General features: G+C 44.9%; 1 protein-coding gene across 2 annotated transcripts; it reads right to left on the bottom strand.

The window, feature by feature from the left end:
• Positions 1–2,415: 2,415 nt before the first annotated feature.
• GP2 (glycoprotein 2) lies at positions 2,416–22,727 on the bottom strand. 2 transcript variants are annotated; one of them, XM_054454246.2, is made up of 11 exons: positions 22,205–22,727; positions 21,067–21,196; positions 18,528–18,968; positions 17,574–17,684; positions 14,923–15,134; positions 14,281–14,429; positions 12,853–13,098; positions 11,882–12,044; positions 10,618–10,702; positions 9,320–9,364; positions 2,416–5,912 (listed from the first exon to the last, which is right to left on the bottom strand). In XM_054454246.2, exons 1-11 carry the CDS (start codon positions 22,535–22,537, stop codon positions 5,854–5,856), a joined length of 1,974 nt encoding a protein of 657 aa, XP_054310221.2. In that variant the 5' UTR covers positions 22,538–22,727; the 3' UTR covers positions 2,416–5,853. The 2 variants fall into 2 exon arrangements, with proteins under 2 accessions (XP_054310221.2, XP_054310222.2); XM_054454247.2 differs by lacking the exon at positions 18,528–18,968.
• Between the last annotated feature and the right edge of the window lie 631 nt (positions 22,728–23,358).

The following is a 23,358-nucleotide window of genomic DNA, read 5'->3' on the forward strand; positions in this document are numbered from 1 at the left end:
CGTTCTAAAATTTGCTTGCTAATTGGCTGTTATATGCATGAAGTTCTGGACTTGGTGTCCCAAGCTCTTTATAGATTTACTTTTTTTTTCTCCCCCTCGTACCATTAAATAATCACCCTTGAGCTTCTCTCAACTTACTCTCCATCAATAACCATTGTATTGGTTCCATTACAGCCCTCCTTAATACAAAACAATGACAACAACAACAAACCATTCAAACTTTCAACCAACTTCCCCTGAAGGCACAGAAGGTGAGACCTAAGGGAAAAGAAATCCACCCTCTTTAACATCAGCTAACAGCATAGGAGTAAATGTCTGGTACAGAGCCCAGAATTCCTATTTCACATTCTGATGTGGCACTTTCACCTTCATGGGAAAATCTCCTCTACTTTTCCTGTGAAGCTGTTTCTTCTCCTTCTGGAAGATAACAGCAGGATGATAGAGGAGGTAAAAGGATAAAGAGAAAGGATGCAGCCTGTTTCTTCATTTATTTGACCAATAATGTTTGAATATGGTGAAGTCCTTGTCCTCAAGGAACTAACAGCCTGGGGCGAAGGGTGCAGGTGGAACAGATGTAAAAACAATTTCGGATGCAGATGCTACATGTGATTATCAAAGTCTGTAGAGTGGCTCATGCCTGTAATCCCAGCACTTTAGGAGGCTAAGGCAGGCAGATCACCTGAGGTCAGGAGTTCAAGACCAGCCTGGCCAACATGGTAAAACCCCGTCTCTACTAAAAATACAAAAAATAGCCAGGCCTGATGGCAGCCACCTGTAATCTCCGCTACTCGGGAGGCTGAGGCAAGAGAATCGCTTGAACCGGAGAGGCAGACGTTGTGGTGAGCTGAGATCGTGCCACTGCACTCCAGCCTGGGCAACAAGAGTGAGACTTCATCTCAAAAAAAAAAAAAAAGTTTGTAAAGAAGAGGTCATAAAGTAAGATAGTAGTTTTTTTAAATATATATCTTCCTTTTCTCTCCTTATCATGCTCATCCTTTTCTCTACTTTCTTGAAAAAAATGGAATGTATTTTTTAAACTGTGTTGACTTTCTGATCTGCTGATTCTATTATTTGTCGTTTGTGGGTCTATTTTCTATTAATTGATTTGTCTGCTCTACACTGGACAGGGGGATCCAGGAAGCCTTCACAGGAGAAATAACCCCAGTGAGGGGAAGTGTCCTCCAGGCAGCAAAACAGCACACGAAAGTAGGGTAGAGTGCAATAGAACAGCTCAGGGAGCCTGAGAAATTCCGTGGCACTGGAAGCTGGGTTATGAAGGGGATATGTTTAAGGGCTAAGGCTGGAGAGGCAGGCAATGGCTCAGATGGTGAAGAATGTGATCTGTCAGGTAAGCAGGCAGAACTCATCCTATAGAAGGTAAAGAGCCTCTGGAGCGATCTAAAGGAGAAAGTGACTTTTGTTTTAAACGCTCACTAGCTGCAGAGTAGAGAATGGATTGAGAGAGGTGAGCCTGGAGAAAGGCCACTTAAGAAGCTATTATGGTGGTTAAGGTGAGAGATGAGAGTAACCCAGAAAAGATCAGATTCAATGGGGTTGAAGAAAAGTGGATGAATTTGATAGACTTTTAGAAGGGAGAATCTAATATGTTAGAAAATAGGAGGGTGATTTCTGGCCCTTCACAGGAGAAAGAGGCTGAAAGAGAGGAACGGAGTGAGGAGAGATTATGAAATGAGTTAGGATGGGTGGGGTGTATCCTCTGGGGTTCCCATGCCAAATTTCCTTCAGGTGACCAGTTTTACCTTTCTCCCTGCCCCCTTCATCTCTGCCTGGTCATTAAGGATGGACATGCCACTTGTCTTTGCTGGACCTTAATTTCCATCCATGAAATGAAGGGACTGGGATTGAGCCCTTCCCTCTTCTCCCAGGCTGGGCTGAGCTCTCCCTTCTCTGAGTCTTGCAATGTCTGTCTCAGTCTTACACTACTAAGCTTTTGCTGCCCAGTATCCGCATTCTGTTTCCCCAAGAAGAGTTGAAGTTCTTGGAGGGGAGGGCACCTTAAGCCACTCGGTATCCTCTACCAGCTGCTTGCAAAGGCTTCTTCAGACCTGAGAGGCCAGTCTTCCTGGGTATGGAAGACTAGTCTTCAGGTTGCTTCTTACTATCCCCAACATCCTTACTCTCCAGAACTTTCAGATGCTGGGTCCAGGGCCCATTTCACTGAGCCCTCTGCAGCTGGAATTTATCTTGCCCCAGAGCCAGCTGAACAGCACTGGGGGTGGGAGATGTAAGCTGATGGGAGAGAAACATGGCAGGAATCCCGGTTCCAGGAGAGTTGGATCCAGATCCTGTGTCTTGTAGGGATGTATGTGTGTGTTTATGTATATATATGTATGCATGCATGTGCAGGCATATGTATGTGTGTGAGTATTGGAGTGTCTCTGTGGGGTTTTTTTTCTGTGTTAAGTTATATGTGAAGTTCCATTGATGTGTCTGCATCTAAATCATGACGCATAAGTCAGTGCACACATGTCAACATCTGTATGCCCATGAGTATTAATGCCTGTGTATGTGTGAGGGCCTTTGCTGGAAAATGCTTGTGTCTGTCCACATAACCTGTTTGCAAGGGGGTGCATATATGTTATACACATATACGTATGTGTATATGGGTGCCACACTGTGTGTGTGTGTGTGTTTATGTGTGTGTGTTAAGTGTTATATATAAATGGAGGCAGGATACAGTGTCTAGTCAAGAGCATTTGCTTCAAAGTCTGGCTACCTGGGTTCAAGCCCTGAAATCAGCATTTAAAAGCTATAGGCCTTTGAGTAATTATCTTTTTAAAGCATTGGTTTACTCATCACTAAATTGAAGGTAATAATAGTGGCTACCTTCAATGTCTAATGTGAGGGTGGAATGATATAGTGCCCAAAATGCACTTAAAATAATGCCTTATACATAGGGGGTGTTAAAAAATATTGGTTGTTACAAAGTAATTCATGAGAGTAAATATGTAAGTGGCTGACTTGAGGGTCTCTGAGGCTTTCTGCATGTGCATCTGTGCCTTTGGGCACATGAGGTTGATATGTGTGTCTGTTAGAATGTGTGTGTTGGTGTGGATAGACGCCTCTGGGTATACAGGCCTGTGTGTGGGGGTAAGTGGGCATGTGTGTTTGTGGTTTGCCTGTGAGTGCCTCTATGTGAGTTTGTGTTCTGCCAGGATTGTGAACCTTCCTAGGGAAGGGATTGTGTCTAATTAATTATTGTACCCAGGCCCTTGGACCCGGGACATAAAACCTGCTAAGCAAATTTGTGTTGACTGAGTGAATGAATGAAGTGGACTGGACATTCAGAGATTGTTATTCAGACAACATGCCCATTTGTAGAAAACAAAAAGGTGTAAATAGCTAGCTAGCTAGATGATAATTGAGTAGGTAGGTATGTAGATGATAGGTAGATAGGAGGTAGATGATAGATAGATAGATAGATAGATAGATAGATAGATAGATAGATACGTAGATACATAGATAGATAGATGATAGGTAGCCAGACAGATAGATAGCTGAGATTGGCTCTAAGTGGAATCCTATGTACTTTCTCCTGGAAGTTGTATTAGAGTTCATATGTCCCAGGGTGCTCCAAAACATCGGCTCTGGCAGCTCGGTGAGTTATTATGGAGTTGCTTTGAAGGCCTTCAGAGGAAGGAATCACAGAATGGGAGAGCTGAGCTCCCCACCTGACATCAACAAGAATCTATTTGCTTTTAATCTCTGGTTGTCCATGTCAAATTGTAAAGTTCCACTACTATAAATTTTTGAAAATCTTGTTACAGACCAACCCCTTTTATTCTACAGAAGGGAGCAGCTGAGCCTCAGAGAGGGGAGAAGGTTAGAACCTGACCTGTCTTTCAGGCCTGTTTCTACCATGCCACCTGCCCTGGGATGTAGTAGGTATGACTCCTCTAACTCACTGGGAAACAGAATGCAATTCTTCTCAGGAACCCGTCTTTTAGAGAAGCCACTATCACAGTGGCCCTTGGGATGTCTGTCTAAGAAATGACCCCATTTGTGTCAGACCTTCCCCATCAGATCAGCCCCTTTGGCTATGTGCTAGATGGTCCCAGTCCCCTGGCCCAGACTATTGGACCCTGACCCAAGCAGCGAAATCAAATTCCCTGATGCAGTTTGGAGGTGGGATAGCAACATGCTAACCAGACTCTGTTGGTCCCCGAATTAGGAAGTGATGTGAAGCTAGAATGTCCATATTTAATCAAGGGATGAGTGAACAGGAAAAGCTGGCTTCAGAGACATAAAAAGAAAACAAAGGCGATGCAAAGACACACAGTCATAAAAGGCTATGTGGCTTCAGAAAGAGGAACAGAAGGCAAGACAAACTTTGGTTTCTTTTGGCTTGCCAGGCCCCACTCCCGGAGCTTGTGCAGCCTGGATGTATCTCTTGCACTTGAACTTTGCGTTCTTATGTCCTTATAATTAACTCCCTTTTTTCCTGAGAAATTGTAGTGGGTTTCTGTTTCTTGCAACCACACCATCTCTGAACAAGGCAGCACATTGGAACGTCTCCTCCAAGCAGATACACAGGCTCGGCACCTGCTGGTCCACCTTGGTTCCTGATGTGTCTCTGAGGCCAACTTTGCGAGGCCTTATCTGTAGCTGTGGGAAGGGCGTAAGTCAGTGTACACATGTCAGCATCTATATGCCCGTGAGTATTAATGCCTGTGTATGTGTGGTGCCCTATTTGTTGCGTCTTTGTTGAGTGCTTTGAAGTACTCATTAAAGGTCTCCAGACAGGCAGGGACTTCACCCATCTCCTAGGCTTTGCAGTTTCATTCCCATAGTAGGACTGGTGCATTGCTTCTGCTGGGACTCCTTGCTTAATCCTTCAGAGCAAGCACAGCACTGTTTACAGTGAGAGGTACTCCCTTGGGTGATGGAGTTTCTGCATCATATTAAGTCATTCCTTCAGCATCTAGGTCCCAAGGATGTTTGTGTAGTTCTCTAAGTCACAGCATGTCTGTGGTATGGTGGGGGATAGGGGAGTTATGGGGACTAGTTTTTCCTGGAGCAGAGTCTCAAAGTGGCCCTTTGACATGTTCCCATGGCAATTTTTGGAAACCATGATAGAAACAATCAGGGGAAGCAGAGTGAACACAAGGGTCAGTTTCTTCAATTCATGAGCAGTCAGAACAGGAGATGCTTAGGAAGGAGGCATGGCCGGTGCCTCTTCTCTATGCTCATCCCATACCCCAGTGACAGGATACCTCTTCCCTGAAGTTAAAAACATGTACCACACTTCCGGTAAAGGGTGGAGCCACAGAGGGCACCTAGCATCTTGCTTTCAAGGTCCCATTAACAAATGAGAAGGGCAACCGAGGACAGATTGACAGGAACCCCACTATGTTGCTTTTCTTTTTTCTTTTTTCTTTTTTTTGAGACAGAGTCTTGCTCTGTTGCCCAGGCTGGAGTGCAATGGCACAATCTCAGCTCACTGCAACCTCCACCTCCTGGGTTCGAGCAATTCTCCTGCCTTGGCCTCCCAAATAGCTGGGATTATAGGCGCCTGCCACCATGCCCGGCTAATTTTTGTATTTTTAGTAGAGACGGAGTTTCACCATTTTGACCAGGCTGGTTTTGAACTGCTGACCTCAGGTGATCCGCCTGCCTCAGCCTCCCAAAGTGCTGGGATTACAGGCATGAGCCACTGTGCCCAGCCGAGAGTTTTAAAGAAGGTGAAAGCTCTTCCCTTTCCCTAAACCTAGCCTGGCCTTGAGTCTGTTAATACCAAGACTGTGTGAATTGGAGCGGAAAGCAGAAGTGCTGAAAGGAGCCATTGCCAGAGGGAAGAACACAAACTTCAAGGCCAGATGCTCAGCGGAGCTCTCAGAACAGCCAAGCCAGGAGGACAGTCAGGAGGACCATAGGCCAGGCCACCAGGAACCCTGAAATACAAGAAAGATGACTGTCAAGTGTTGGGCTTTGGGAGTCAGGAGCAAATGTAAGTTGGCCTCTTTGTCTTTCACAACACAAGGATGAGAAAGGCAAAGTATCTTTGATATCTGGCCTAGTTATAGTCTCTGGGACTCACGTGGTAGAGGCAAAGCTATCTAATCACCAACCATTTTTTTCATTTTCCTCTGGACACACAGGAATGCAATTTTTCCCAGTGTCCTTTGCAAGTAGGTGGGGCCATGTGACTGAATCTGGCCAATAAAATGTGCATAGAAGTCATCTGTGCCATTTCTAGGTCTGATCCTTAAAGCCTCCTATATATCCTGTTGCTCTCTCATCAGCCATCTAGGGAGCAGATGCAGAGGATCCAAGATAGGACTTGCAGGGGATAGTGGAGTTGCCAGAAGTTACCAGAAGGTAGTAGAAGCCCGAGCTTCTAATGACTACATGGAGCAGAACTGCATCCCCTCCCCCAGTGATTTAGTGGGAAACAATACTGTCGTAAGACACAGAAGTTTGAGGACTGTTTGTTACAGCAGCTAGCATTACTTACGCTGACTAATACCAAAGGGGCAGAAGGACACACAGGTTAAAAAGCACTGCCTCTGATGCCTGTTTACTTAGCTTAGAATCTCAGCTCTACACCTAGCTGGGCAGTCCCAGAAAAGTTACTAAACTTCTCTGCCTGTATTTTCCTGTATGCCAAAGTGAAATATTAATAGCACCTGTGACTTCACTGGATTTTTGTAAGGCTTAAATGAGTGAGTTCATATTAAGCATTGAGACCATTGCCTGGCACATGGTAAACACTATATAAATGTTGGTTTTAAAAGCTAGACTCTAAGATCTAGTTCTGCTGGGATTGTATGTCTTTGGCACATCACTGTGCACTCAGTTTCAGTGAAGGACGTGGATCCCAGATGATAATAGTCTTGTATCAGAGGGCCTAGGAGAAACATGTGAGCCTTCCTGCCATACGACCAAATTATAAAATCTACCCATTACCCCAATTTCAAAGTAACTGGCTGATGTCCTAGAAATGAGGAGATAAATATCATAAATTTCAGAACAGTACATGACAAAAAGTTATAATTATAAAAACAGGTTTATGTTCAATTAATTCTAAAACATCAAAGATGATTGTGATAGCAGACAATGAAAACCACAAGTGCCCTCTTGTGGTGGGTAGGCTGTCTCAACATCAGACTGATCCCCTCCTTGTCTAGAAGTGTCCAAAATCTACCACCCATTCTAGAAATTAGTAAATTCGGCAAACTCTACTGGGAAACCACACTGTTCCAGGCACTGGGCTAACCAGAAGGACTGGCAGAAAGGAATGAGACTTGAGGTTCCTGACTTCAAGCTGCTTTTTTTTTTTTTTTTTTTTTTGATGGAGTTTTGCTTTTGTTGCCCAGGCTGGAGTGCAATGGCGCAATCTCAGCTCACCAAAACCTCCTCCTCCCGGGTTCAAGCGATTCTCCTGCTTCAGCCTCCCAAGTAGCTGGGATTACAGGCATGCACCACCATGCCCATCTAATTTTGTATTTTTAGTAGAGACAGGGTTTCTCCATGTTGGTCAGGCTGGTCTCGAACTCCTGATGTCAGGTGGTCTGCCTGTCTTGGCTTCCCAAAGTGCTGGGATTACAGGCCTGAGCCACTGCACCTGGCCTAAGCTGCTTTTAGAATGAGCTCTAACCACTCCTGTCAATGAGCGTGACTTTTCTTAGCATTTTCTGAATGCTAGCACTGAACATACAGAGTCCATCTTGGACTTATTTGGGAAATTTAAAAACTGCTGTCTAAGTTTGGGCTTTGAGGATGGAAAGAACCTTTTCATGTTTGGGTTCACCAATATAGGTCATGTTGTGGGAAAGCAAATCTTAATAGTATATGCCTTCCATTTTGTCCAAAACATATTTTTAGTACCCTATAAATATGCAAAAAATGTAAAAATGTTCTCTCTCTCTCTCTCTCTCTGTGTCTCTCTCTCTCTGCGTGTGTGTGTGTGTGTGTGTGTGTGTGTGATATTTCTTTTATTAGTCAGCTTGTTTAGCTCCAAGTCATTCATCAAAACCCCATTCAGATGTTACTACATGGTGAAATTCTTTCCAGACCTTATCCAATACAGTTATTTAGCCTTTTATGTACTCTTTCTGTACTATCTACTTGCTTGTCATTTATTTGCTCAAGTGCCTGTCTCGCTTGTGCAATGAATTGTTGATGTTCCCGTGCGTATGGGGCTCATTCCCCTAACATTTGCACCTCTGACTCATTTTTCTCATTTGGCTTCAACATCACTTACTCTGAAAGTTTTTCTGACCACTTATCCATTCTGATAGTCATTCTTCCTTCCTACCTTGATGATAAAGCCATCAAACATTGGTTAGGCACATGGCCCACCCAGAATAAAGACTACATTTCCTGGCTTTCTTTGCAGCAAGGTGTGGCACGTGACCAAGCACCAGCCAATGAGATGTAAGTGGAGGTATAAGGTGCCAGCTTTCAGGAATGTCTTTTAACACTCATTGGCTTCTTCCTTGTTCCCTCCATCCTGCTGCCTGGATACAAAGGTTGGAGCTCTGGCTGCCATCTTGGAACATGAAGATGATGGCCGGCCACACCTCAAAGATGGTGGAGGCATGAGTTGGAAGGAGCCTGGGTCTTTGACAGCTTTATGGTGCTGCCCCACTAGCCTTGGACAGCTTGCCTCTAAGCTTCATTTATGTGTGACAGAAATGAACGTCTATACAATGAGAACACATGGACACAGGGAGGGGAACATCACACACCAGGGCCTGCCAGGGGATGGGGGGCAAGGGGAGGGAGAGCATTAGGACAAATACATAATGCATGCGGGACTTAAAACCTAGATGATGGCTTGATGGGTGCAGCAAACCACTACGGCACATGTATACCTATGTAACAAACCTGCACGTTCTGCTCATGTATCCCAGAACTTAAAGTAAAATGAATTAAAAAAAAAAGAAATAAAAAGTTCTTGAGTTTGAAAAAAAAGAAGTGAACTTCTATTTTATTTAAGGCATTATTACTCTTCTATCACATCGCTTTCTTTTATTTCTAAAGTACTGTGTTTACTTTTTTATTTTCTACTTTCCACACTGGTGCATAAGCTCTATGAGGGTAGGCACCTGGGCTGTTTTGTTTGCCATCACATCTTCAGTGCCTAGAAAAAGGCCTGGCACACAGTAGGCACTCAGTATATATTTCTTGTTAAAGGACTGCTTCCTCCACTAGACTGTGGGCATCTCAAAGGCCAATCTTAGGTCTGATTAATGTCAGTGTCCCTAACATAGGGTCTGGGCCATAAAAGGGGCAGAATTGAAAAGAGAAAGGAGAGTTGGGAAAGCTGTGGGAAAGGCATGAGAAAGTGATGTACCTGCACTGCTGGGGGTTCCATTCATGACACCAGGAGACTGTGCACCTGTGAACAAGAACAGAAGGGGTGGGTTTCCTCAGTCATGCTCCAGTGACTGCAACACTGTGGCTGCAACTGCTTCACATCCTCCTAGACCTGGCCATCACAACCACTGTCAAGTTTGTGGCCACATTGTGGGGGCATCTATGATCTGGCACAGGCACCTTTCTAGACACATTGCATCTTAGACTTAATCCTCCTAACAGATTTGTGAGGAAAGTATTCTCATCCCCATTTGACAGATGAGAAGACTGGAGCTCAGTGATGTTGACGGACTTGCCAAGTTGACCTTGCCAGTCAGTAGCAGAGCTGGGATTCAAACCCCAGTATGTCTGATTCAAAAATGGAAGTTCTTAACCTCCACCAAGTTACCCTGTGATGCCACTTGAGGCTTCAAGTTGAGAGCTCAGTAAAACGGTAGGAAAACTCAGGGCAGAGCCTTCTTCATGAGACAGCCTCCATTTGCTCTGGAGAATGGAAATGGTGATAATGCTTACCTCCCTCACCTGCTGTGAGCATTCAAAGTGATCATGCATATAAAGGCATTTGACAAAATGCCAGGCACAAAGAAAGTATTATTACTATTATTAACATTACTGCCTTTTAATTGCTTTAGGGCAAAAAAAAAAAGGCCTTCTTTCTTCCACTTCTCCATCCTGGTGGAAATAAAAACACTCACTAAACACTACTGTAAACCCATGAGTAGGATGGATGAAAATTTGAGGAGCCATTGGAAAGCCTCCCCTATATTATACTCTAGAATACCGTAAATGAATTTTGGAAAACACAGTCATTCACCAGAAAACAAAGTTGCATTTAAACGGGATTTAGGACTTACACTTCACCCATAAGGAACTGAATTATGGGGCCTGGAAGCAGGTGGAATAAGGAAAAGGCCACGTGTTTTGGAATCAGACTGAGCTGGGTTCAATCCTAACTCTAGCCACTCATGAGTAGGGGAACCTTGGGCGAGTCACTTAATCTCTCTGAGTCTTAGTTTCTCACCTGTAAAATGGACCAGGCATGGGAGGATTAAGTGAATTGTTGGATGCAAGAGCTTAGCCAGGTCTCTAAGCACACAGGAGGTCCAAATGACAATATTGTCATTATTACCCAAAGCATCTCAAAGAATAGGTTTTTCAGTAAGGGTCAGACTGAGGTGGTAGAAGAGCCCTGAGAAGTTGAGCTGGTGACCCCAGGCACCTGTGGTTAACTGTCAACACTCAGCCAGCTGGTCTTGTCACTGGGATTTGGCCTACCTCTCCGAGTGATGGGTCCCAAATCTAGAACCCGGGCTAGGTCGATGGCCGGTACTTCACTGCGGACTTGACTTCTTGAGCAAGACTGTAGGGATGATGAACTTTTATTATATCAAAATTTAAATTCCTGGATTCTATCTAGACTGCTCCTACAATGGGCAGCTCTGGACCAAGAACTAGGTCCAGAACTGGTTCAAGCTATGGCCCTAATTCCGATGCTGTGGTTATCTCAATCTAGAAAATTATCACTGTCATGCCAAACAGATCTGGGTTTGAATCTCATCAAGTAGAGACTTTCTTTTAGCTATATAATTTGGGGCCAATGACTTTGCCTTTCTACAATAACTAAATAATACCTACCTGGTTGTGAAGATGAAAATGAGATGTGCCTGCAACATGTGGGCACAAAGTAAGCACTCGGAAAATGCCAACTATTCACAGGCAGTTCCAAATGCAGGCAAGAGCAGGGGCACTGGAGCCAGCTCTTGGCTGGGGCACACCCTGGCTCTGATATTTTCTAACTGTGCGTGGCCCTGTGGGCAAGGACTTCTCTGACCCTCACAGTGGAGTAGGCAAAATAATCTACTTACAGGGTTGTTCTGAGAGTTACATTAGAAAATGTATGCAGAAGTTTTAGCATGGTGCTTGACAAAGTGCAAGCACTAAAAAAGTCATCTATGATTATAATCATTTAAAAAAAAAAAGATGCCAATGGAATCTAGTAGACAGATTTCTTTATCAAATCTGCCTCCTGGGGACACAAAAATTGCTTAGATATGGGCCTTCAGGAGACCTAGAATCTATCTATTTATCGTTCGTTCTTCCCTCCCTCCCATCCATACACCTACCCATCTCTTTCCGTCTCTTCATCCTGCTTCTTTCTTTCTCTCCTTCCCTGTCCCTCCTTTCCTTCTCCATCACTCCTGTATTCCTTTCTCCACCCCTCCTGTATTCCTTTCTCCCTCTCTCTTCCCTTTCCCCTCCCTTCCCTTCCCTCCCGCCTTCCCCTTCCTCGTCCCCTTCCCTAATCTTCCCTTCCCCTTTCCTCTTCCCCTTCACCTTCCCATTCCCTTCCCTTCTCTCCATCCTTCCCTTCCCTTCCCCTTCTCTTTCCCCTTCCCCTTTCCCTTCTCTTCCCTTCCCTCCCTTTCCCCTCCTTCCCACCCTCCCTCTGTTTATAATTCCAATAAATATATATGGAAAGCCTATCAGGTACCAGGCTCCATGCCAGGCTCTGAAGAGTTCAGTTCAAAGAGACACTCACAGGCTGGCACTGTTCATTAAGAGAATCACAGAGATGAATCTCACAATGCAGGAAAACTAGGTCATAATGTCCAGCAAACATGAACATCTGAACTGAGAACCGGCTTTCCGAGGACCTCCCATTCTCCTCCACGTGGATGGTGGAATCACGTTGATTTGAGCAGCTGGGAGGGTGACAGGGGCAAAGGTGTAACTTCTAAAAACAGCAGTGGAGAAAATTAGAGTCCCTCAGGTTCCCTCCATCATGATAACGTGGATTTTTCTGCTCCTCTGTTTCCTCCAAGATGTTATCCATAAGCTCACATGGCTTAAATTATTTGAGGGCACAGTCTCTGGAGTGAAACAGATGGGTTTTATATTCTAGCCTGACCCACGTTCTAGCTAAGTGATTATGGGAAGGTTACTCATCCTTACTGAACCTTACTTTTCTTATCTGTAAAGTGGAGACAGTAATATACACTTTATGAGACTGATGTGAGCATTTAATCAGATAATCCACATATATTGCTTGGCACATAGCTAATGTGCCATAGCTCAATGACAAATATTAGCTAGGATTATTACTATAATTTAAATCATGATCTATAGAAATGCATTTTTCCCTTGTTTTTGTCAGCTGGGCATGTTTAATGGTATTTCACCCCACAACATTTATCATATTGTTTTCCTATTGACCAGTGTTCACTTCTGTGTAATAATCCATCACTACCAAATTGATTCCCTATTTTTGAACAATCAGCCTGTTGCCAAAGTTATCAACAATATTGAAACGGAAAATATTGACATTTATTTACCCTGCTCACCTATTTAGTATTAATATTTTAGGCTAAAATCTCAGGAGTGATATTTCTGGGTCAAAGATTGTGGTTATGATGTGTAATACAACTTACACGTCTGCTGGGGATGGATGAGATGAACACTTTCGTGTAAACATTCGTAAGGCCAAATGATAATTCCAGAATTGCTCGTTACCTGTTTCTGATGATGAAATACTTCACACGGTCAGCCTTGTCTTCAGTGGGGGTGGCATAGCAGTTCCTCAACACCAGGTTAAACCGGGAGGTGTCCCCTTGTTCCAAGATGGCACCCACATAGAGCACGGACTCAACAGACAGTTCAACTGCATCCCCTTCGTAAGGATTCGTGTAGTTCTGGTCTTGGAAGAGGGCCATCCTGACAATGAACTCTCCATTCCCGTCCACACTGACATTCAGGGAACTGAGAAAAAGAAAGCCACAAGAATGGAAACCTCAGAGAACAACATAAATCAAGCCCTGCACTTACTTAACACACTTACGAAGGCAAAGACACACATCTTGGATCCTTAAGTGAACTATTCAATCAGTCGTTTAAACTGAGCATTTATTAGCTTCTAGGCACTAAACTTGACAGACAAGTCTGTCTCCGGGATTTCCACTGATCCTCCCTGCAGGACAGGTTACACATATCTCCATTGCTGAAGGAATAACTGAGTGTACACCTCTATCTTCTCACCTGAAGGGTGGGGCTGAGAACCAGTTCTGTGTGTTCACATTTTTTAGCAACAGATCTCTTCCCTCCATTCCACAGTCTTCAGTAAAACACCAATTTTAACAAGATAAATGGCTTTCATTATGATTTTTTATGAACCAGGAGCCCCAGCACCAAACCATCTGGAAACCACTGAATTAGAAAATGTCTAATCCTTCTGATCCCGTTGCTTTGTGATCTCAGGGAGCAATAGGGAATGAGATGGGCACTCTGGATTTTTGACATCTCAGAAAGTCCCCCGGCAAGTCTAGGGATGCTAAGGAACTGATTCAGCTGGGGCCCATTTCAGCACAGAAACACAACAAAACAGAGAAAAGCCCCTGCCCAAATTGCTATCTGATGCTGTTTCTGCTGGGGACGGGGGTGCCTGTTTATCCGATAAAAGCTGGTCTCTGCTTAAATCTCACGTCTGCAGGGAAGCTGTTCTGTCCCCATCAAACCCACCACCAGCAGGGGTCTGGAGCCACTGTTCCCTGCTCCCAAAGCACCCCACATTTCTTTTACATTGCACTTATCTTGCTTATAAGTAATTATTGGTTTAATTAGTAGTTTAATACCTTTGTTCCTCAAGGTGAATGAACTTGTCCTGTGTTTTTGTTTTCTAGCACATTTAGTAAGCACTGTTTCATGTTGCTGCATTGCCTAGTTATAACAATCTTTAATATCCACAGAAAAATCTATGTCTGCCTTGTTCATGCTGAACATCTTTAATATACAATCAATGAATACTTGTGGAATGAATGACTGAATGACTGGAGGCTCCTGGAGGAGGCTGACAGTATGATGTGGACATCATAGTCTGCACTTGAAGTAAGAGTGATGTGACTATTGCCAGGGTTATGGGTCAAAGGGCAAGGGTTAATGCCATACCTTACAATGGGCTGCAAGGCAGCTTGGAGGCTGACTTTCATGTCCAGTGGGTAGGCACATTGGAAGTTGATGTTGAGGATGGTGTCTCTGATGATGAAATCATTGACCAAGGAGAGGGTGTTTTTGTAGATGGCATGGGTTTGATTTCTCTTTGGCAAAAAAACAAAACCACACAGATGTTTATGTGTATGTGTATGTAGGTGTATCTCAAATCCAGATCTGATTTCCAGAGTCAATTTGCTTAACCATGCAGACACCCTACCTTCTGAGCTCATGGAGGTCAAGGGACCTCCTCCTTCAGTGTTACTGATACTTTATGGGAAGGGGAATGAGGACACCAGGCAAAAAACTAGAACGATAAATTATTCACCCTTGAGAAGAGTCAGGAACCAACAAGCTTGCTTCTCGGTGCATCCCTCCCCCACCATCCCTAATTAAAATTATCATAATTGTAGCTTACATTTATGAAACTCACATGTCAGACTTATACTAAGCTCTTTATGTAAACCAACTTGTGCACTCTCACATAACCCTGGGGGCTCAGGGAAGCTAAGTGGCTTGTCCAAGATCTCAGAGCTACTATGATAGGTCCCATCAGCCCAACACATACCTTCTGGCAGCAGTGGTGTGAAAGCCACTTACCTCCAGAATGTTCCTGCAGGCACTAGCCTGGACGGGGCTGGTCACAGATACCCAGTTCTTCTCCTGTGTCTGCAAGATGCTGCTGCAGTTTGGGTCTCGCAGGTAGGCAATGACCTCCTCCCCCAAACCCAGGCCTCCCAGCAAACATTTGTCCACCTTCACCTTGATCTCCCTGGGCCCACAGTCTAGCTGAGGCTGCAAACTGTGGACATCTGCAAAGCAGAGATGAAGGCAAGTGGAACGGACATGAGCCTGGAAGCCCACTTTCCCTACTGTTTGGTAACATCTCCGTGACCTAGAAGATTATGTAGACTAGAAGGTCCCTGGGATCCAGATGGAATTCATGCCTAGGCTGGCAGTAGGTGAGGCTGGCAAAGGGGGCCCCTCATTCAAGATTTCCAAGCGTCCTATGTGCAGGCTTGGCTAAGGTTTTTTGGTCTAGTTCCCCTTGGGGATTGTGTTATTTGGGGAGGCAGGATGGACTTGCATTCCATGCTAGAATCAAAGTTAGATATATGCTACCTTGTTGAGTCAGCACATCTGACCAAGTTCAGAGCTATCATATTTTAACTCAACATTTATTCAACACACAACTTCTTGAGCATCTACTATCTGCCAGGCATTTATTCAACACACAACTTCTTGAGCATCTACTATCTGCCAGGCACTGGGACTACAACACTTATTAAAACTGACAAAATTCCCACTCTTATAGAGCTAACATTTGAATAGGGGAGACAAATAGTAAACAAGTAAGAAGATAGTTTCTATTGCATTCATTAATGCATTGATTCAATATATATTTACCAACCACCTTATCTCTCTCTCTCTCTCTCTCTCTCTCTTTTTTTTAGGCAGAGTTTTGCTGTGTTTCCCAGGCTGGAGTGCAGTGGTGCAATCTCAGTTCACTGCAACCTCTGCCTCCTGGATTCAAGTGATTCTCCTGCCTCAGCCTCCCAAGGCTGGGATTACAGGCATGGGATTACAGGCATGCGCCACCGCACCTGGCTAATTTCTGTATTTTTATAAAGACGGGGTTTTGCCATATTAGCCAGGCTGGTCTCAAACTCCTGACCTCAAGCGATCTGCCCGCCTCAGCCTCCCAAACTGTTGAGATTACAGGCATGAGCCACTTTACCAACCACCTTCTCAAATGCTAGGTGCATTTAACACGAAGTAAATAAGGCATGGACTCAGCCCATGATGATGTCTTGGTCTTGTATAAATATCAACATATCAACAGTTTATTATACTTCAGTATGATAAAGATACAGACAGAAGTATGTACAGATGCAGGGGGAGCAGAGAAGAAGGTCTATCTAAGTCTCTTGGTGAAGCCAGGGAAGGATTCACAGTGGTATGAAATTTGAAACGTGGGTAGGAGTTTTGCAAGTGAGTAAAGCAAGTGAACACATCCCAGGCTAAGGGAACAGGAGAGGCAAAAGCATGGAGATGGGATAGAGGGTATGGTGCATTTGTGGAATTTCAGAGTTCAGAGGCACAGGAACCTAAAATGAGAGCAGGGTGTGGGTGATGGAGATGGAAGTGAAAGTCAGATCACAGAGGGACATGTCTGCAAACAATGGGGCCCAGTGGACAGTCATCATTGTGCTGGCCACTGATGAAGACTTGAGGCAGGCCACCTGCTCACTCTGTCAGCTAAGGCTGTCCTTGGAACCCATCCAGGTACAGGGAGGGCCTCCTTAAAGCCCAAAGTCTGACTCTGTGATGGGCCCAAACCCCAGAAAACCACACTGACTCTCTGGGGCCTTATCCACTCAATGAGCAGAAAGAGTCTTCAAGGAGATCAAGGTTGTTGGTTGTTCCCTACCCCTCGTTTCCCAGGGTGCTTCTGCTGGGCACATCTAAGCATCGCCCTGTTCACACTGCGGCTCCGTTTTCCAAATGTGTCACGCTCCTTCTTGTCCTGCTGCCTAGAACACTCTCTCTTCCATAGGGACTTGTAGTGTGCTCAGAGGAAGGCATGCTTGTGCCAAGGGCAAGATCAAAGGCCCTTGGTAGAGTTCAGTGATGGAAGGAAATAATCTCAGTGGGAGGCTCCTCCATCCCCTGTCCAGGGCTTAGTGCTTGTTTGTCTATGACATCCCTACCCATGGGACATCTCACTGTGTTTGCTTACCTCCTGGGACGAGAAATTCATCACCTCCTGAGCCTGCCCAATTGGACTGCTCTGATTTAGTTCTCACAATAGCCCTGTATGGTGTGTATTATTATTACCTTATCCTCATTTTACAGATGAGGACATTCAGGCTCAGAGACAGTAGTGACTTGTCCCCAGAAGTCTGCCCATGTCCCTGACATGAAGACCCTGTGGCTATGAAAACATAGCTCCTACATTTGCAGAATTATCATCTTCAGTGTCTTCATCCCTCAGGGGTCAAGCCTGCCCATGTCAGAACCGTTTCCTGAGGCCACGGCCCAGCAGCTGACCTGGAAATTTGCTCCAGCCGTGCCCTCCTATCCTTGCAAACCCACTGGCTTTACAGCAAATGGATTGGAGAGCCCACATTCCCTTGACCTCAGGTCCATGCACCTGACTCTGCTTTATACCTTATCTTGACCCTCTAAAGCTCCCTCCCTCCTGCCCTGCCCACTCAGGATGGTAGTTACTTGCCCAGTGAGCAGCTCACCAGAGCTATTGAGGTCCTGTCTGCAGAAACAGCCCCAGGTGCTGTTGAGGGCAAGGCACTCCTCCTCGGGGCGGCAGGCCTTCTCGCACTTGTCCTCCACAGTGTATGGGTCTAGGTGATGGGGCATGGAGAGAGAAGATCAGGATGCAGTGTGGGCTGGACTTGAGGCCCCCAAGTCCAACCCTCTCATTCCACTGGGGCACAAGAATCTTGCCAAGGTTGTGTGATACTTAGTGGAAGCGTCAAGCCTGACTCCCAGTCCCATGGGATAAGTGAGAGCCCTAAAGCTGCCACCTGAACACTTACTATAGGCAAGACTCTATTCTAAGGACAAGGAAGGTATTAGCCTATTCAATCAAAATGAGAAAGGACAGCATGGTGGTTAAGCCCATGGATGCTGGAGCTAGAATGCCAAGTTCAAATCCCAGCTGTACCATGCTCCAGCTCTGTGATACTAGGAGAGCCCCTTAATCTCTCTGTGCTCCTAATTGGGGTAATTAGGTAGCACTTATCTCATGGAACTGGGGAGAGGATCAAACAAGTTGATACATTTGAAGTACTTAGGATAGCAACAAGGACATTGTGAGCATTATGTGTTAGCTGTTATTTTTGCCGTTACCTCCCCCCCCCCTTTTTTTTTCAGATCAGAACACTGAGGCTCAGGGAGGCAAATTAAACTTCTCAAATGGAGCCAAAATCGGAACGAGCATGAGTTCTGGATTTTATGCTACACACATTTATAAACTGGGAAATTTCACCCTTGAATGGGAATTTCTGGCTTGAAACGTTGGAAGGTCTGACAATCCCTGTGTTGAGTTCTCACTGTGCAGGAGCTGAGTCGAGGCTGCTCTGCATCCTCTCCTGTCTCCTCTTGACTTGCTCCACTCACTCTACTGAGCCTGGGTGGCGTCTCATTGGCTGTGTAGCTGCCTCCTCCAGGGCTCTGCTGCTCACCTGTGCAGTATCTCAGATTACACTGGGGAGTGCCTTCCAACCGGTACACATGGTACCCGCCTGGGCAGGCCTTCACCAGCACCTCTGTCTTCCAGAAACAGCAGTTGCCACTCCAATGGGCACAGGCAGTGTGGTTGATGATGCCATCCCCAAGGGCAGGGTGGGTCCCATTCAGCCACATGGGAGCGTCTGTCTGGCATCGGTGCACCTGGACACAGGTCTCTGACATCCTTACTCCTCCTTCCCCTACAAAGCGGTACCAGCCGCTCATGTTGTTATCGCACCCCTGGGACCCTGCTGAGTTCTCTGTGCTTCGGAACGGTTCATCCAGGAGGGTGTAATTCTGACAGGGGTCAAAACAGACATGAGCCTCTGGGGTGCCAGGAGCTCCGCAGTCCAAGTCCAGCCCATAGGAACTGGCTTCAGTGGGGTTTCCATAACCTGGGAAAGTGACAGAGTGCAATTGGGTTTACTGAGCAATGCCAGAACCTACAGGATTTTTTCCCCTCCATGCTCTATGCTGTGCTAAGGACTCCAGTGAGGACAATACACACACGATCCATTAATTAAACATCAACTTCATCACCTTGGGGGCAGAATAATCAGTGAGGACCTTCTGTGGTATTTTACAGGCATTGAGGACATCAGGGCCACCATCCTGCACAGCCTCCCTCCCTGCCTCAGAGTAACAAAGTTCTTTCTTTCCTGTGCATCCATGCACAGCAGCCTTGTTTGACCAATATTTGTTTTTCTCATTATAAATGTAATACAGGCTCACTGAAAAAGAACCTCAAACATCATTAAAATGAATAAAGCAGAAATGAAAGTTGTCATAAGCCCATCTCATCCCCAGAAGTAACAATAAATTTGTTATATAGCCTTCTTCTTAGGCAAGTTTAAAATATATTGCTTTCTTAAAAATAAAAATAAGTTTAATTCTGTGCAACATCTTTTTTTCCACTTGCATTTTTTTACTTAATATAACATAAACATTCTTCCATACCAGTAGCACAATCTATTGCAATAATTCCCAACCTTGGCACTGTTGACATTTTGGCTCGGTCATTCTTCATTGGAGGAACGATCCTGTGCATTATAGAATGTTTAGGAGTATCCTTGGCCTCTACCTACCAGATCCCAGCAGCATTGCCCCAAAGTGGTCTCCAGGCATTGCCAAATGTCCTCTTGGGGGGCATCGCCCCCAATTGAGAACCACTGATCTAACAAGACCATTTCTGATTGTTGATCTACCATTTTTAAAAACAGTCGTAGAAACTGTGATGTATGAAGAGGCAGAGAAGTGAAGGAGGAAGACCACAGGCTGGTCAGGCTGAGTTTAAATCCAATTCCACACCTGCTGGCTGGGTGACCTTGGCAGGTGACTTAAGTTCCCTGAGACTCATTGGCAAAACCACACCTGTGAACAAGTGGTTCTCAAACTTTATCTGTTCTATGCTTTGGGTCATGACCTTTGTCATACATGTGTTTGCCTGTCCTATTATTGACTTAAAACGTTTCTTTCAATGATTATCTTCTAAGAATTAGTTTCATCTTAAAGAATAATATCTGTGACAACATAGATATCATGTGCTAGTTACATTTTTTAGATATGCATAAAAAATAAACATACAGCCATTAAAAACTTGTTAAGAGTTTGCCAGGCACCCCCAGAATCATCTTGGAATATATACACCTCATTTGGGGAAAGAAAACCTTAAATGATTGTTAGAGGATTAAATGTGATAATATGTGTAAAATGCCAAGCACAGCACCAGGGTCAAGCTAATTCTCTTCTCTAGTTCTGTTTTGTTGAATGCTATAGATGCCTGAAGAAGGAGCTAAGTGCACACACAGGATCATGTGCTTACAATACACAGTAAAGGGGCTTTCTAAAAAAAAGAGATTTTCAAGCTTTGCATATGCTTATAATACACATTAGAAGGGCCTTTCAGAAAAAGAGATTTTCAAACTTTGCTCATGCATGTACTTATTTTAAGACAAGGAATCACTGCATTTGTTATTCTTAGATTACTTCTTGCACACCCTGTATTTTTCCACTGGAGGCTTCCAATGAGCTCAGTTCTCTCTCCCACCCTCCTCCCCAGGGCTGAAATTTGCACTCTAATTCTAAGCCTGAGACTCCTTTCTGCAAGTATCTGAATTGCCCACTTCATAAAGAGATCACTTAATCTAGCCCTTTCAGGAAAAGGAGAAGGCACTTGCCAACACAAGGTGACTGAGTTATGTATATCTTGATCTTCTTTAATCTGGGGTCTCTGATCTCCCAAAGATATGGGCATGGGAAGTTATGTTAACTGGTTCCCACTGCCCTTTCAGGGGAATTTCTGATTAGGCTCTATGAGAGATTGTGACTTGATTTCCATTGTTTCTCATTATGTTTCCCTTGACTTCTAGCCCTGAGTTTTTGCTTTAGAACTGCCAATTCCTCTTCCTTACCTGAGCCACCTTCTCTGCACTTCTATCCTCACTTGCTAGGTCTTACTTGACATCTGAGATGCCAGGTGAGCAGAATACTTACCTCGCTGCACTGCAGATGCTTGGGTCAGAATGCAGGAGACCAAGGCCAGCCACAGGAGGCCAGAGTCCACCATCCTTTCCATAAGGTGAGGCATGCAGGTCACTTTGCTGTATGCAGACTTCCCATGCAGCTATGGCAAAGAAAAGACCAAGATAAGATTAGGGCACAGGTCACATAGGTCTATGTACTTAGAAACAGACCCGCTGACTTCTTTCATAAAGAGCTGCATTGTTTCAAAGTAGGTGTGACTTGTGGACAGATGGAGCGAGATAATGGGTGATAAAATTGACAGTAAGCAAACCAAAGGCAAGCTTAGAGCTGGCTAGTACTGCAGAATGTCCTAGAAAGGTCTCAGGATGGTCCCTGCTCAGGTGGAAGTAGAGGCTCTCTGGAGATTGGATAGAGAAAGAGGGATATGGTACCTATGAATACCTGCACACAAAAGTAATGGCTGCCCTTTCTTAGTTTTATGCATTGGGTGCTGCTAAGAGCCCCCTGAAATGTCCTCTATGCATGTAGATTTCTGTGAGTGTGGAACCATGCCAAACTGAGCCCCATGTTCCTTGTTCCTTGTACAGAATCTGGCACACAAGGAGTACTCAGTAGAGGATTAAGGATGAATAAAAAAATCAATGTGGGTTGGGGGCGGTGGCGAGGCAGAAAGAAAGAGCTGCAAAAAAGCCTGCCAGCATTTGGATGGCATTTACTTTCCTGGGAAATCCTTTCCCTAAATGGCCAAATCTTTGGATAACTTCCTACAACCTCTGGAAGACTTCAGTGGAAAATAGAGATCGGTTTCGGGCAGGGATGTCATGAGTATGCTATGAGACAGCAGGGATAGGGGAGCACCCAGGACTGGTGATTCTTAGAGATGAGATCACAATACAGACCTAGTTCCCTGGTGGGAATATCTGGGACAAGGAAGAGGGTGGCATCTGTAGGCCTGGAGCATCACAGATGACTGGAAGCATGGCTGAGTTGGACATAGAGTGGTACCTGGAGCACTTGACAATGGCCAGGGTCCAAACTACTTGCTGGGTTCTAAAAATTTCCAGAAACAAAGAATCCTAGAATGTCCAGTGGATCAAGATTTCCCAGGATTAGGAGGAAGCCTCCTGGGGCTTAAAGGAGGACTTACCTCCGGTGAGAACACAAAGCGTTCCTCCTCCTCTGGCCAGCCATGGGAATGCAGCCTGCTGTGGGCCGTCTTTTTATTGCAATTTCCCACCCACGTGTCTCTCCTCAATTGGTGCACAGGTATGATGGGAGTTCTAGGCCATACACTGGGCTTGTTGAGTGGAGGTGAGATAAGCCATTTACGCAAAGGGTGGTGAAAGAAGGGCCCTCCCCTCACAATGTAAACCCTTCCAGCTGTCTCAGCATCGTGCAAATGCTTCCTACAAACAATAGTGCTGTGTGCTGAATGCTGGGCACTGCTTTGCGTCCATGACTTCTCACATCTAATCTTCATAATCAATCAATGAAACTGGTGCCATATTTATTACCAGAAACCAAACACGAATTGAAAGGAAGCTTAATACCCAAAGGGAAGTGAAGAGAAAATCAAACAGGCACTTGTTTGCACAGTGGATTTTCAGTTGTACCTTGTGTTCCTAGCTAATCATCTTGGAACATTTCTGCTTCTGTCTGAAGGCCACTGAGCTTGGGACCAGTTAGACTAAGAGGACACATAGGATAGGAAGGAAGGGAGTGTGGATGTTTCCATAAAATTCCATTTATTGGTCCATAGAATCTACCCAACTCCAGATTTCTAATGCTGAGGAGTTTTGGAATGGCTAATTTGGTGATGATGGATTTTGGAATGGCAAAGGACAGACAAAGGTTCTTGGACAAAAGAAGCATCAGAGTAGCCCCTGTAAATCCCTTTTGATATGTAGGCTGCCCTAGAGATTGGAAGGCATGAGACTGAGAAGAGGCTGTAGAGGATCTTGGACTTATTAACTCCAGGCTTGGACCTGGCTTTCATGGCATGGTAGAAATCATGGACTTCATAAAAAAGCCAAAGCTTTTGCAGAAAAAATGGCCACTGCTTCTTCTCTGTCATTCTGGGACTCCTTAAGGAGCCAAGGCAATTGGGGTCAAGGGAGCAGGAGGGTCTTGGCATTGGTAACACCTTCTACAAAACCTCAACCTGGAAAAAGAAAAGGTGCTACAAGCCACCTTCTCTACTCCCAGAGCAACCTGAGAAAAGTCTCTAAAATGTGGAACATGTGACAACTGGGCCCACTAAATCACCCACTGATCCATTCACTCTGGCCAGGTGCCCAACCC

The sequence above is a fragment of the Pongo pygmaeus genome, chromosome 18 (assembly GCF_028885625.2).
Source record: "Pongo pygmaeus isolate AG05252 chromosome 18, NHGRI_mPonPyg2-v2.0_pri, whole genome shotgun sequence".
Lineage (NCBI taxonomy): Eukaryota > Metazoa > Chordata > Mammalia > Primates > Hominidae > Pongo > Pongo pygmaeus.